The sequence below is a fragment of the Cavia porcellus genome, unplaced genomic scaffold (genome assembly GCF_034190915.1).
Source record: "Cavia porcellus strain 051 isolate PalLab524CR breed Dunkin Hartley unplaced genomic scaffold, mCavPor4.1 scaffold_12, whole genome shotgun sequence".
NCBI lineage: Eukaryota > Metazoa > Chordata > Mammalia > Rodentia > Caviidae > Cavia > Cavia porcellus.
In genome coordinates this window covers 26,229,254-26,245,158 of record NW_026947495.1, presented here as the reverse complement: position 1 = coordinate 26,245,158, position 15,905 = coordinate 26,229,254, and the positions used below count along the sequence as shown (strand labels likewise).

Genomic DNA, 15,905 nt, shown 5'->3' with positions numbered 1-15,905 from the left:
AACTCAGCAATTAAAGTTGCTAAAAAATAAAAGTTGCTGAGCTCAATAAAGTTCCAACTGTCCTAGGGAGGTTGCTTGAAATGCATAAAGAGAATCCAAGCACACATGTACTGAGCTTTTTTGGTAAAGTATGATGTATACCTCTAGATTGTAAGTGACAATACTGCTTGACAGGTCCAGGATAGGTGACTGCCGGTGAAAGAGAGAGCACACTTCCAGTACAGATAGTTAACAGGACTGATAGATAATATGTCATACAGCTGAGGAAAACACAGAGGCAACTAACTTTCAGTTTGATACCAGGCTCTGGTTTTGGAAACCAGTCAAAGTGTCTATGAATCAGCACTTAAATAGAATTTAAATACTCTTACCTCCTTCCAATCTACTATTCCAAACCTCAACCCAAACAGTACAGGGTCCAGATAGCTATCCTTTATATTCACTGACACCAAGAGTCAATTTGGTACCAAACACAAAACAGACACATATTTATAATACTCAGATTCGTCAACCTGGCACATAAAAGAAAAAAAGTGTTACCACTTTATTCTAACATCCAGAAAAGCCTTCTACAAATGATGTTATGCCCCTATTTAAGAGTCCAAAGATCTTTAAAGAAGCATGGTATTAGGAGTTTTACCATGGATCACCAAATCAACAATGAAAAGGACAAAAGGAAAACAGAAGAAAAGAAAAACAATTTCCTGTTTCTTACAGAAGAAATGGTACAGATACAGTACATGCACTTCTGTGCACACAGGTAGACATGGCAGTGCTGCCTTACATGGCATTTGCATGTTGGTACTGCCTTTTGTATCTACATGCTCTCTGATTTAATTTGGTGAAGATGATTTCTAATTGTGTGCCACTCACATTTAAAAACAGAAGTAAAAGAAGTGATGCTATCATAGAGCCAAGTCTTAAAAGAAAGAAAAAAGCGGGAGAAAAAAAAACAAAAATGAGGAAAATGCATATGACTAGATAAATTCCAAAGATACAGAAACCATTTGTGGCTTACTTTTGTCCTCTACTTTGATACCTTACAATTTTAAGATCCAATAATGTAAAACCTATTAAACAGGTCTAAAAAAAAAAAAGAACTAGCAAAACACTGTACTTGATGCAGAAAATTTCTGACTGGTTCTTATTAGTAAATGACCCTTGTCAAATTATTTGTTTACTCTTATCTACATAAAATTGATACCATTTGTACTAATTTACAGGATTCTTGAAAAGACTCAGTGAATGGCTGGATTTAAAAAAAGATTTTATAAACCATGAAATAGTAGATATTAAGATATCAATGTCCTACTGCTGCATTACTAGCTATGAAAAATAGAGATAAAATAGTTAATATGTCAGATGGTAACTTAATTTATAATCTGTAAAATGAAGATGGTGCTGTATGTTCCTACAAAAATGTTTTAGAATATTTATAAGCTTACACATGAATTAACTATGTAAGTTTTAACTTACAAATAGTCTTGGGTGAAGATGAAGACAGATGAGCAAAGACAAGAGATGTAGAACTGCCTTAATTTAACTTTCTTCAACTAATATGTTCCAAGTTCCTACTATACAGCGCATAGTTTATTAGGCACCAGGGACGAATGAGTAAGACATAGCTCCTGGTCTCAAAGACCTCGCAGTCCAGAATCAGAGATTCCACACAGCTACATAGAAGCCAAGGGGTCAGAATCTTAAGAGCAGTGCACATTGCATGGCACTTATAAAAACTCTTCATTGTGGATTACATACATGTGTGGTAGACAGACTTCTAAAGATAGCTTGAAAAACTCCTATCTCCTTGATATTTAATCAAATATTACTAAGTATTGTTATATAGAAATTCTTATAGAAATAACTAAGCCCAAATAAACTGACCATAGATACAAATTTAAGACTTGGATGAGTCTGACCCCAATCATGTGAGCCCTTCAGAGGGCTTCTATGGTTGGTAACGAAAAGGCAGGTCAGATTCAAGATTCACATCAGCGTCGGCATTGAAGACAGAGAGGCCTCTGGAGGTCTACAGGCAGCCTTTAGAAGCAGAGAGCTGGACTGCAAGTTTGAAACACGGATCTAAGACCAACAGCTGCAAGAAACAAAAGTGCTTCAAACAACCAGAATAAGCTTTAAAGGAAATTCTTCCCCAGATTCTTGAAAAAAGGGCTCAGCCTGTCTAACAGATTTGATTTTGGCCTTATAAATCTCTAAACAGAGAACATAGTGGAGTTCACTGCTAAACAAACTGATGTCATTTTAACCTTCTAAATCAGTGGTAGTTTGTTACACAGTAAGAGAAAATACATGACTACTTACCTAACTATAAATTGCTGATGAGGCATTATTCAGTATAATTATTTATTATTTCCTTTCAAACAGCATAGAACAAAATTTACATTATACTAGAAAAAATATACACTAGAAATTCTGCCATACACAAATGCACACTCAACAACAAAGCAGAGGAAACCAGTTCTGTTTATTAAATAAATTACTCTTTATTCCATATTTGTGTTATCAGTTTGGTAACTAGAATTGGCTTTAAAATGGGAATTCTCCCACTTTGACATACAAATATATTAAAGATGGATTTTATTTATTTGGGGTACACTTTTTACCTTTAGCAAGAACTTCAATGTCACAATAAAAGAGAAATGCTGATTAAATGAATTAAAAAGATATAGGGGACAAAGCCCCCAGTTTATAACTGATATTATTCTATAATGAAGTACATGACAGCTAGGACAACAAATGGGTGCAGAATGTGAAACATTTTTAATAGAATACCAGTTTTAAGCTGATATAAATACATTGTCAGAACTAGCAGCTACTACAGTTTGGTGAAAAATTAAGGATCAGAGTAAACATCACGGGTTATATAATGTGGTAATGTAAAAATACTGCCAATCAAATATCTCTCAAAATATGACTTATTTCAAAAAGGAACTTATTTTTCATTGACAATTAATCATTATGAACAAAATAACTTGAAACCTTTCAGCTTGGATTTTGTACACCTTGAAGAGCTTAGTAATTATCAATACTGTTCTGATAAGGACTGATGGTAATTATATGAAAGATTATAAAAGAGTTAAATGTCTAGCTAAAGGTCAGGGCAGTAAAAACAGATGTTAGGCTGCTAGTTTCTGTATTTATTTGGGATCAAACTCACAATCTCATGCTTGCCAGGCAAGGCAGCTACTTTCTAAGTAAAATAATAAAACTAAGTTTCTCATTCAAGAGCACTAACTTAAAAATATAAACTAACAGTCTATCATGGCTTTGTTCAAAACAGCCCACCAAGTATTCTCCAAGGTGCACTTTATCTTTTTTTACTCTCTTTTCCTTGGCCCAAGCTCTTTCCACAAAGTCACTTTTGGGTTTTTTTTGGTCATTTTGAGAAATGGTTTCACAATGCTGTTTAGGCTGAACTCACTTTGTAGCCCAGGCTGACTTTGAATTCACAGCAATTCTCCTGCCTCAGTCTTCCTGAAATTATAGCTGTGTACCACCATGTGTAGCTCAGTTTTGCTTTTTAAAATAAACTTAGTTACCTGTTTTTTTTTTTCTTTTTAAGGTGGCAAACTAAGCACAATCACTAGCTCAGTGATGGCAAATCTTTTAGAGACAAGTGCACAAACTGTAATGCAAAACCCACTTATTTACTGCCAATTGCCAACGCTACAATTCAATATGAACTTTGAGGTTTTGATTTTAAAAAACAACTCAGACATTAATATGTTTTGTCTTAATTTGTTTTTATCACTTAACCCTTTGGGCCATTGACAGAGGCTTAAAATCCAATGACCTAGGTCTTAGGCCCTCAGAAAAACTCACAGATCCTCCAGTTTCCTATCTTATTGGTGATATATATGAGAATCAACAAAGCAAAAAAACAAAAACAAAAACAATATGTAATAGCATTTCTATGTCTTCACAATGTATAAAAATCCTTATACGTGTCAGTAAAGCACTATGAAAAGCAAAAATGCTTCTAAGTGGTATCATATGTGCATGCAACCAAGTTTAATAGAAAGAGTATCAGATCCTAGAAATAGTTTTAAAAATTGAAGTGTACTATGGGAACTGAACTCTACATCTTAGAAAAACTAACTCATTAAATATTGAGGCAAGACAAAAGTACAAGATACAAATAGGACTAAAAGAAGCTAAAGCTATCACATTGAAATTTTACAAAGTTTAGGTCAAAAAATGCTTTATTACTGAATAAAATTCTACTTTCCATGACAAAAAAGGGACAGGTAGGCTATGGGGATATAGCTCAGTGATAAGAGTGCTTGCCAAAAGAGGGACAAGTCTGAGAAGCCACTTAGTTGTACTACTGGTCATTCATAACTAATAATAATTGTGATTATTATGATGATAATATTACTAATAGTACTGACATTATGATGATAATATTACTAATAGTATTAACTAGTAGTATTAGGCTCCACGTACTAGGTATTACTTTAAATCTATGATACGTCATTTAAATCTTTGTCTAACAAACAAGGAAATGAAGATGATCTGAATGATTTAATATAAAAAGGTTTTATTTAATCTTTAAAAAGAAACATGCTAAAAGAAGCATGTTTCTTTTATCAGTTAAGGAATTTATTGCCCACTCCACCTCACTCATTATTGAAGAATTATGTTCTTGTGCCCTGACTTTTCTGACAGCCTTACAAACTGGCACTGGTATTGCTTTCTTATCTCTTATCTTTATCTTGTTCTCCATTCCCTTTTAAAGAAATGTATTAAAATTAAATTGGTGGATATAAGATGTAAGACTGTCATCTTGATTATCAAAGGGCTTGCTAGAGAAACAATAAATGTCAACTTTAACTGATTCATATACATTAGAAGCTACTGATGCACTCAGCCAAGGCCTAGTTGTTAAGGAAAGCTAGCTAACTGTATTTCCTTTACAGCCAGGGCACAATGTGGGTTGCTCATTCTAATGGTAACCCACATTTGGGGGGAGATTTGCTTGAATTGTTCCAATATATGTTTGGGATTATATACATATACAACCTTTAGTCAGTACTTAGCAGTACCAAAGATAAGATGAAATGCTGAGTAATATATTTTTACATTAAGATTCAAAAATAGGGGCTGGGATTTACTCAGCGGCATTAAGCACCTGCCTTGCAAGCAGACAGTCGTGAGTTCGATTCCTGGTACCAATAAAAACGAAAAAGACAAAAAAAAAAAAAAAAAAAAAAGATTCAAAAATAACACTATAATAACCAGACTTTTAAATAAAACATTATTCTTTTGCTAATATATAACCTGTTGATTTTTGTATTATTTTAAGTGAAAACATAGCAGAAATTGCTTTCTAGTTTTATTGACTCTCAATTTATACTAAATAAATGTTTTCTGTATAAGTTACTATGACTATAATCAGCTCTTTGGCATATATGCTTGATAAAGGCATCTCAGACCTCAAAAGTGCAAATCAATATTCTCGCAGTATAAAAACAAAAGAACTGACTATATCATTCTGCAGATTAATAAGAAGTAAGTTGTTATATACAGTATTTTTCTTCTTCCCAATTTTTAGAAGCTGTATGGATCACAAGGCTAAAAAACTATTCCTGTTTTTGTTTGCTATGATGTTGCCTTGGACAGAATAGGTTCTCAATAAATATTAGGTTGGGGGTGCAGCTTAGTGGTATAACACTTGCCTCATATGCATGGGGCCCTGGACTCAACCCTGAACACTGAAAAAAAAAGTTTTGGTAACATATGAAATTTTCCCATAGTACAAACAATGGAGTCTTAAGTAACATAGTGGTCATTAGTGTATTCCTGAACTTACTGCTATGGGCTACAGAACAGAGGGCAGGAAATGGAATAATGTAAGTTAACAATTTGTTGATAAGCATGACCTACGTAAATGTACATCAGATGTAGAGAAGAGACTAAAATTAAACATTTTGTTCTTTAAATCAACAGTGAAATAGAATTTTACAGATTTCTCTGATGCAATCAGGGTATCTGGCATGCTAACATTACTGAGTACTGATTATAACCATGCTAATTTTTTGGTGTTTTAAAAAGGGCTATTACCGAAGTGACTGGAAAAATGTGTTATTTTATCTAATTTCTTAGATAATTACCATTTGACTACTTAATCAGTGGGGTTTAATTGCTTTTTTATAGCTACGGGCACCCATATCACTGTCTACATGGTATCCAGCACATAACAGCATAAACAAAGTTTATGAAGGATTAAGTGAAGGATGGGTACTCCTAGAACCAGCTGAATCCACCCATTTCAAACAAGGAGCCAGACATGTGAGGGCAGCACTTCAGGATCCTCCAGCCTTGACTATGGGCCAGACAGTTAAACAAGGGATATCTTTGACTATCTTGTAGAATAGAAAATTCATCCATCCATGCTGTGCTCCATTTCTTGACCCACAAATAACTTTTAAAAAAGTATTTTAGAACTGTTAAGCTTTCATTTTGAGATAAACTAATCTTACAAAAAACAAGATGAATACTTGAAATACTACTTGGAACCCTTTTCACTTAACTTGAATGTACTGGTCAATTCAATTTTCATCTGTGTTTGAAATTAAAATCCTCCTCAATGGTTAATTTCAAGTCATCATATATACACTCCATCACATCAAATGACATGACCCCAACAACCTCTCTACTTAATCATGGCTGACTTACTGAGAACCGACCCCTGCCCACTCTGTGCCAGGCTATTTTTATCCATAGATCTTTGGCAGGTTCAATCTGTTTTTCCTCTAAAAGCTCTTAGGTTAAATTCTGAACTTTCATAATATTGGTAGTTAGGGATAGGGTGGGATGAAAGAAAGAGAAAAGCCAATAAAAACACACAGTTTGCATATCAAAAATAAAATAAGGAACTACATTATATGATACAAGCAAACCACTTGCTAACACTTGGCAAGCTAATACAGATGACTAAAGACTAGCTGATAAATATGTCCCAAACATTTGGTTAACTTTCCAGAATTTAGAAAAATGACTTATATTAAAAGGCAACATTACACTATGTTAAATATTGGATACTTGTTGCTTCAAAGAAAATCCTGTTTACCTGCAAATCAATATTGTTGTCGATATACCGTTCATTCTTCTCTGCCAAAATCTTCCCATAGTTTTCTGATTTGTTAAGATTTTCAACTGTGGTTGTATCTTTCATTTCTGCCTCCAAATCCTTCATTGTTTCAGTTTCATCTTTTATAGCAATAGTATCAGACATCCTCATTAGCAAAGTTTACTTCAGAATTCTACAAGGAAGTTGAAGCCTTAGCAAGAAATAAAGAAAATTTTAGCTCACTTTGAAACATACTGTACATACAGTTATTGTACAATATTAACTCTGTGCCTTATACATTACAGGACTACTGCTGGATGTTCTTAGAGAAACAAGTCATGGACTATACCTTTGTGTAGAAATACTTTAAAAAATCACAATACAGTAAGATAAGAGCTTTAGTAAAGACATAAAGATTTTGATGGACATATGACTTGTGAATGGTTTTAAGAAATGAGCCAGATTAAGACAGGTGTGGTAGTGCACATCTGTAATCCTAGCACTTGGGAGACCAAGGTGGGAGGAACATACTGAATTTGAAGCCAGTGTGGATTACATAGTGAGACTCTTCTCCAAAAAACAATTTTTCACATTACCTGAATTGTGAAATGAACTAATTTAAATATTAAAAAGCATCAATTCTACACAAAACATACTTGTTAGTCTGGGTTGACAACTGTGTTCAACAATGTGAATAAAGCACTGAGAATTCTCCTGACTTACATGATTCAATGTAAAAAATGAATCAGATATTCCAGAAAACAGAATCCGTAAGTGATAAAATTCAGATGGCAATACAAAATAAGAAAACGAAACACAACAATACTTCACAGCAAATATCAAATAGGAATATTAGAAATTAAGTCTAATGATAATAGTTATTTTAGGACACATGAATACCAAAGCCAGCAAAACGTGATGTATACAGTTTATTCTAAAATTCATTGGGTTGGAGATATAGCTTATGGCACAGTGCCTGCCAGGCAAGCATGAGGTTTTGAGTTCAATCCCTGGTATGTACAGAAGAGTACAATAAACTAAAATAAAACTCACCAAAAAATTAAAATCAAAGGATAGATGGAGGGACAAACACAAACAGGTTAAGTTAGATATGACAAAATGTTAATAGAATTGAGTGATTACACAGAGTATTCATTAAGTCTTTTAACTTTTCCATATTTTTGAAATTTTTCATAATTAAACCTTTGAGAAAGAATTTTAATACATTTTTACGTTCATCATGAGAAGTTGGTACATGTATGCAACACATCTTAATTCTTTTTACTCTCCCTTTCTTTGCCCCTAGTTTCCATACAGATCCTCATCCCATTTAAAAAACATCTGTCTTCATTTTTCCTTATAATTATTTATCTTTTATTTTGCTCTTTAAATTACTTATATAATGAGTTTCTCAGATAAGAGAAAGTATGTGATATTTAAGCTAAATTTATTTCACAACACTCTGGTCTCAAGGTGCAACTATTTTCCTCCAAATGACTCCAGTTTATCCTCCTCTATGGTAGAGTTGTACTTCATTGTGTATAAATACCATATTTTCTTTATCCATTCATCTGCTAATGGATAGACATATAGACCATTTCCAAGATTTAGCTATTATGAGCTGTGCTGCTATAAACATGGGTATCTGTGCATCAATGTACAATCTTTATGGAAAAAAACTCATACAACTTATGTCTTCTTTCTACACATTCAAATTTAAGAATTTTTAAATTTAAGGCAAATTTACAGTATTTAAATGTATTTTAAGAATCCATAAATAGTTATGAAAAAGTTTTTTTAAAAGCCAAAGAAAAACAAGTCCTAAAATTATAGCCAGCCAGGAACAGAGGCATATTCCTGTAATTCTAGCTACTTGGGAGGCTTAGGTAGGAAGATTCAAATTAGACGCCAGTCTGGAGCCTAAGCAACTCAGTGAGATAGCAGGACAAAACCACAGGTTAAAAATTACACTGAGTAAAAATTACATGCCTGTGCTGGGTGTGGTGGTACATATCTACAATCCAAGCACTCATCAGGCTGAGGCAGGATGACTTCATTGAGTTCGAAGCTAGCCTTGGATACAAAGTAAGCTCAAGGCCAGCCTAAATTGCACAGCAAGACCCTGTCTCAAAAACAGATAGACAAACAAACAAACACCATGCCTCTTAGGCTGGATGTGATCTATTGGCCTAATACTCGTCGAATGAGGCAGGAAAATCATTTGAGATCAATCTAAACAACATAAGTCAGTTTCCATCTCAAAACAGAAAAACAAAACAAAATGAAACAAAGCAAAACAAAAATGTCATCCTTAATTCTATCCAACATCAAAAGTTATTTTGAAAACAAGCTGCAAAGTACAGAGAGGGGGATGGAGGCTACTGAAAATACTCTAGCGCTTTTATATGTAAGGTTTTAGAAGAAAAAGGGACATGTTTCTCTGAGAGGATCAGACAGTATTACCTGATGTGTCTTGTTGATTTGGGATTGTGGTGTTCCACAAAAATAAAATAAAATAATCCAAGGTTCCTTTCCACAGTTGTCAGCCAGGATGTCAATTGTATTGAACCATCTGTAATCTGGCAGGAGGAGTCCCATGTCCTTGTCACCACTGTAGATTGCTGGACTGAAATGAACTGTCTTTGACCAAATATATCATATTTTTCAGTGGCCTAAAATTAAAACATAAGACATTTTAACAAAATACGCAAGGGGAATAGAATAATTCACATAATTTAGCAATAAAAAATACTGTGCATAGTTTTATTATTTTCTTTTCCTAAATAAAAGTCAGAACCCTTATTTCCAAATAATTCTGAAATTATGTTAATTATATTAACTGAGGAAGTCACTGACAATGGATCAGTGAAGGTAGAAGAAAGAAAAGAGAATAAAAAATTGAGAATCTGCAATGTAGTCAGGATTTAAGGGATATAGCAGTTCTAGTCTATAGACAAGGAATAAAACACAACAAAACAAAAAAGATCTGCCTGATGTCACACCAGAAACATAATTTTTCTAGTTTTTTTCCAGAGCTGTAACTCTATGAACTTAAATTTGAATTGTGAACAATCACACCGTAGTGTTTTAAAAATACAGAAGAACAAAAGCCTATAATAAGCCATTTAGCGTTTTCAAAGAAACACACTTAAGTCTGTTTAAAGAAAAATGCTTATAATGGTTAAAATGACTCTCTTTTATTTGTTTTTGGTGTAAGGGAATGAATGAATGGTCTTTAACATGTGTGATATGCTAGCCTTGGGATGATTATTTTTAATGACTTCTGAAAAACCAAAGCCAAAATTCTCTTTATGTCATATTTTTAAAGTCAGTTTCAATTTATATTTACTTGGTGTAAGTAAAAAGCTCACATCAAGCAAACAACCTTAAAAGACCATGAGGTACATCTTATTCCAACCTTCAAAATCTATTTTGAAATATGAATTGTGATACACCTTCACATTAGTTTCACATCCTGATTTCCTTAATCAAAGTATAAAATCACAGAAGAAAATATTAACAAATGTCTACATTAAAAAAAAAAAAATGACAATCTGACCAAGCTCCTTTAGCCAGTGGAACAAATAGCTATTTTCTTAAAATTCCACCAAAGTCAAACCAAAACAGAAAAAAGCCTGTAACATGTATTTTGTTTTAACCTCTTCCCTCATCACATGGCAGACACGAGATGGTAGTACTTACTAAATTCATAATCTTAAAGTGATTATGACTTAGTTACATCTGAAGTTTCTTTCTCTTTTGTTTTGTTTTTGAGACAGGAACTCCCTGTATAGTTCAGGTGGGCCTTGAATTCATTATGTAGCCCAAACTAGTTTCTAACTCCCACTGATCCTCCAGCCTCAGTCTCCTAAGTGCTAGGATTACAGCTATGTGCCATCATGCTTGATCAAAATTAGAAATTCTTTAAAAGAAAGGTTCTAGTTCATTTAAGAACAATGTACTGGTGGTAATGGTGGTAAAGAAGAAATAATGTACTCAATAAGTAAATAATAACTGCAGGGGAAATGAGAAAGGGGCAGAACTTAAAAGTGGTGAATATTTTAGAAGATCCTCTTTGGATCTCATCCCAAGGTTTTATGACAAGGTTTTATGATTTAAAAAATCTCAGAGATCCTCTAGTCCAATATTCTAATTTTGGCATTCAAGTTATCAGTATCCAGAAGTCAAATGACTTTTTCAAGGTCAAACCATCAGTATCTGTGACTAACAGGTGTTAACATGACACACCACTTAACAGTAAACTATACTATGATTCAGAATTAAAATTACCACACATAATGTCTGTGAAGAAGGTAAAGGCATAATAAAGAAAGTATTAGATTTGACTTTAAATCCTATCTCTTCCAATTACATTTTTGATAAATTCATCTGTAAGCTGCAATGTTTGGACTTGCCAATTAGGAAGAACATTTGGCTCATAGGTTTGTTGTGAGGATTGACTAATTTAAATGCAAGGTACCCACCACAGCCTCTGCCACATGGCAGCACCCCCAAAATGTTAGCTTTCTTCCACGATCATAATATAGGCATAAATTTGGCAGAGCTTAAATTTACTGTGTCTTGGCTTTGTACCTATTGCAAAAATAGGCTGACAGGAGGTACACCGTTGTACTGAGGGGCTTTGAATACCTCAAGCCTTTTTGAGGAGATAGCTACATAAGCCCACATACAAGATACACTCTTGAATGGATGGATGGATGGCAGGTGGTACATGCCTCAAGGGGCTCACAGTTTGAAGATTCTAAATGAACATTAAAAATTTATACAAACCTTACATTCCTCTCCAAAATATCAGTGTACCAATTTTAAATAAAAATGTTTCCCCTCTCTATATCTTAAAAGATATGCTCCTCTTAAAAAAGGTCTTATTTGAGCACAAAACCTACATTTTTGAGATTACTAGACTGTGTGGCCATATGGAGGTCAAGTTTAAGAAGCCACAAAATAGACAAGGCACATCGGTGTTTTTGCCACAACACTTAGAAGTCACTTAAATATACTATTTTAATATAATAAGAATGTATTAATATAATAAGTTAAAATGAATATGAAACAAATTTTTTGGAAGTTTCTACAACAGAAAGACAACTTAGAAAGAACGCTGCATTTATTAAGTACATATAGCTAGTCCTTACTGTTATTGATATTCAAAATTTGTTTCAATCTATAAGAGAAAAGGTATATATACTCAAAATTATTTTCAACTTTGGAAACACATTCTTCTTATTGCTAACTATATATTCATTAGAGATGAATCAGACTTCATTACATATAATTTCTGTGTTAAGAGGTAGCCAACAAGGAAAAGACACATACAGGCATATATTATAAACCCTCTAGTCACATATACACCAAATCTGTGATGTTCACTTGGAACTGTAAACAAAAGTGAATTGTAAGTAAAAATAAAGACTGCTACCTAAAAAAGGTAAAACTATGAATACAGTAGGATATACAGTAAATCTTTTTATAATCATTAGGTAAAAGAATTATATCTGAGTACATTACAAAAATTTAGAAGCCATCAAGGTAAACTGTCATTAAGCTTGTAACAAAGTTTTAACATTTCTGTAAGATCCAATAAAACACGAACATGAAAATGATGTAGTTGAAAATTTCTAACATGAAAGGATGAAAAGTAAAGCAGCTCTTAATAAACCAACAAGAATAAAAGAATGAGGAAACAATAGGGACAGGCAAGTTACAACAGAAATAGAAATAACTACCACCAAAAATTAATACACTTATACAGTTTTTCATAATCCCTGTTCTAAAATCTTTTAAAATTCATTTAAAGCTCATAATTAATTCTAAAAAGTATAACCTATTACCATTCTGCTTTACAATAGATACAGAAACTAATGGCACAGGGACATTATTTTGTCTAAGGTCACACAGCTAGTTAAATATGGGAGCTAGAATTTGAACCAGAGCCAGCTGATCCTCTATATTATATACTCTTTCCTATACTGCTGTATCATCATTCACATGTAATAAGAGAAGCAATTCATATTTATAGAGCCTTTAGTTTGAGAGTAACTATGTCATGTGGTAACTCCTTAACACTCGATTTAAGCAGAAATTAAACATCTTTTTTTTTTTTTTTTTTTTGGCACCAGGGATCAAACTCATGACCTCGTGCTTGATAGGTAGGCGCTTATACTGCTGAGCTAAATCCCTAGCCCTAAACATCTTTTTTTCAAAGGAACCAGATCTACATACTACAGAAGACAGCACTATTAACTCAATAATTGGTAGAACCATTACTATGGAACTGTTGGAACTGCCAAGTAATATATAACCATCTGGTTTCTCCCTGCATTTCCGTCTTTTGTGATCATGAGTACTACATATGCCAACCCAAATAGGAATAAGGATTAAGAGTTGAATGTAACAAAGGTTGGTGGAAGAAGGAATCACCATATTTGGAAAGGTATACTCTAATATGTATTTCCCATAGGTGAGTATGTCAGTAAAAATTCCTCTAGTGAAAACATAACTTTTACTAATAAAATGCAATATTATACTGACTCAAAATATCAGTTTATAATGCCCAGGACCTAAATTTTGATTCTACTGAATAAAGAATGAAAGGTCAGATAACCAAAACTAACTTTAAAAAATGAAACTAAGGGGGCCGTGGATATAGCTCACTGGCACAAAAACCTGCCTCACGAAGGCAAAGTCCTGAGTTTGATTCCCAGTACCAAAAATAATGAAAAATGAAAATGATTTTATATGAGGTTAACAAAAATATTTTAAAACCGTTTAAATTACTTTATCTGTATAAAATAAACAATTCATTTGTGAAACAAATCTGGGTCTTATGGAGTAAAGTATTATTTACAAGAATACTAAGAGGAAAAAAGTTAATGAAATTTTCTGATTAACACTGCAAAGCTGTTTCCTTATGACAATGTAGGTTCTCCAATGCCACTTCAATATATGAATAAAATGATTCTTCCTTTAGAGATACAAATATAGTAAGGCTAACACATTTAAAAAGGAAATCAAATGCCTAAAATAACACATATCAGCATCTTTCTAAGTGTTACAGGCAGCTGAGTTAAACACAAATACAAGTACTCAGACAGGGCTGGGCCCTCAAAGGAACAGTGCCAAAGGCCAGATACCTTGCAACTAGAATTTTTTCCCCATACAGGTCAGACCTCAAGATAAAAGATAAATCAAATGTACCCGCATACTTCCTAAGGATAAGTATCAGGAATTGATATTCTAACTAGGTCTCTATCACCCTAAGGAAGCCAGGAGTCACCATCCCAACTCCCTACAAGAAGAGTCATTGTTCTGCGTTAATGCCTGCTTGCAATGTGATTCGCTTCTCCATTTCTCCCCGATTTAGTCAATTTTACCTGTGCAATTAATCTTATAGGTTGACCATAGTTTGTCCCATCTCATGCCCACCTTGGAGTTCCCATATTTTCCCCACTTTGGCCCTGCCTCACATTGTATTTTGCTGTATAAAAGTCCCTAAAAAAGACAGTATTTGGCAACTCACTTGGGACCCCTTCAGTCTCTTTCTTGGGCAGAAGCTTTCTTTCTTTCAATAAATATATTCTGCTTTTAACCTCCACTGTTTCTAAAATTAATTATTCAATTTTAGAGAACACGACCTTGTATCAGACATAGCAAGTTGGGGGTATCGTTCCCCTATCTCATAAAGTTATAAATTCGCACAACCAGTTGGTTAATGATCTCCAAAAAGAAATTAAAAAACAAAAAAATACCAGTTACATTGTATTAAGAAATAAAGTACCATTCAGAGATACTTGTCAAGTCACTATAACAAGACTATGACTGTCTTTGTGTTTTATAGTTACTGTCATCCAAATATAACCACAGAAATTACTACAGCTTCTGTGGTATCTCCTGTATTGTATTTCATTTTGCAGTACTGGTGATTGAACCCAGGGCTTCATCTCTACCTCTTATATTTTTTGTGTTGAGATAGGGTCTTGCTAAGTTGCTAAATTGCCCAGGCAGGGCTCAAATTTGCAGTTCTCTTACCTCAGCCTCTCAGAGTATATCACAATACTTGTGTGGGAAAACTGATTTTTGAAAAATATAAAAACTGGGGCTGGGGATTTAGCTCAGTGGCATAAGTGCCTGTCTTGCAAGCAGGCAGTTGTGAGTTCGATCCCCAGTACCGATAAAAAGGAAAAAGACAAAAAAAAAAAAACAAAAAACAAAAAAAACAGAAAAATATGAAAACTGTGGCCTATTCATGCAGTACAACCCTATAAAACATTTAAAATGAATGAATTAAAGGTCAACATAAATACGAGAAGAATGTCACAACATTCAGTAAATAAGCAGAATGATCTGTACCATATATAATTTGTGCAAAAATGTAAGAACCATGAAAGCAGGAATGCAAAGGGTACTTCATGTTAGTGATTACCTCAGAAGAGGAAAGGATTCAGATTAGATCGAAAAGGGACTTAAATATTGTCTCTTAATTTATATTTCAAAATGATCTACAGTAAATTTAACAAATGGTTGCCATTTCTTAATTCTGGATGTTAAGTATTAAGTGCTATAATGTTCCTTTTTTGGTTTTTATATTTTTAATTAAAAAATAAAAAAAACCTGCAACAAAATATGGATATAACTTAATTTAAAAGATACAGTTTGGACTCCATGTGGAACAGAAAGCTTGAATGTAAGGCACATATTACAAGAGTCATGGAGAATAATTTTAGCTATTATATAAATAGACCTTGTTCTACAAGCAAAATACTGATATTTGTGCTAATCAAATGACTAAAAA

At 33.4% G+C, this 15,905-nt stretch overlaps 1 protein-coding gene across 9 annotated transcripts in view; it reads right to left on the bottom strand.

Annotated features, from left to right (window-relative positions):
- Nucleotides 1–15,905, bottom strand: part of R3hdm1 (R3H domain containing 1) — a 174,155-nt gene that overhangs the window by 84,613 nt on the left and 73,637 nt on the right. For all 9 annotated transcript variants that reach the window (XM_063259002.1, XM_063259003.1, XM_063259008.1 and 6 more), the window contains exons 2-3: nucleotides 9,557–9,765; nucleotides 7,094–7,304 (exon numbers count right to left, since the gene is read on the bottom strand). In XM_063259002.1, coding sequence (XP_063115072.1) covers nucleotides 7,094–7,264 — 171 coding nt within the window. In that variant the 5' untranslated portion in view covers nucleotides 7,265–7,304; nucleotides 9,557–9,765. The remainder of the gene's footprint in view (nucleotides 1–7,093; nucleotides 7,305–9,556; nucleotides 9,766–15,905) is intronic.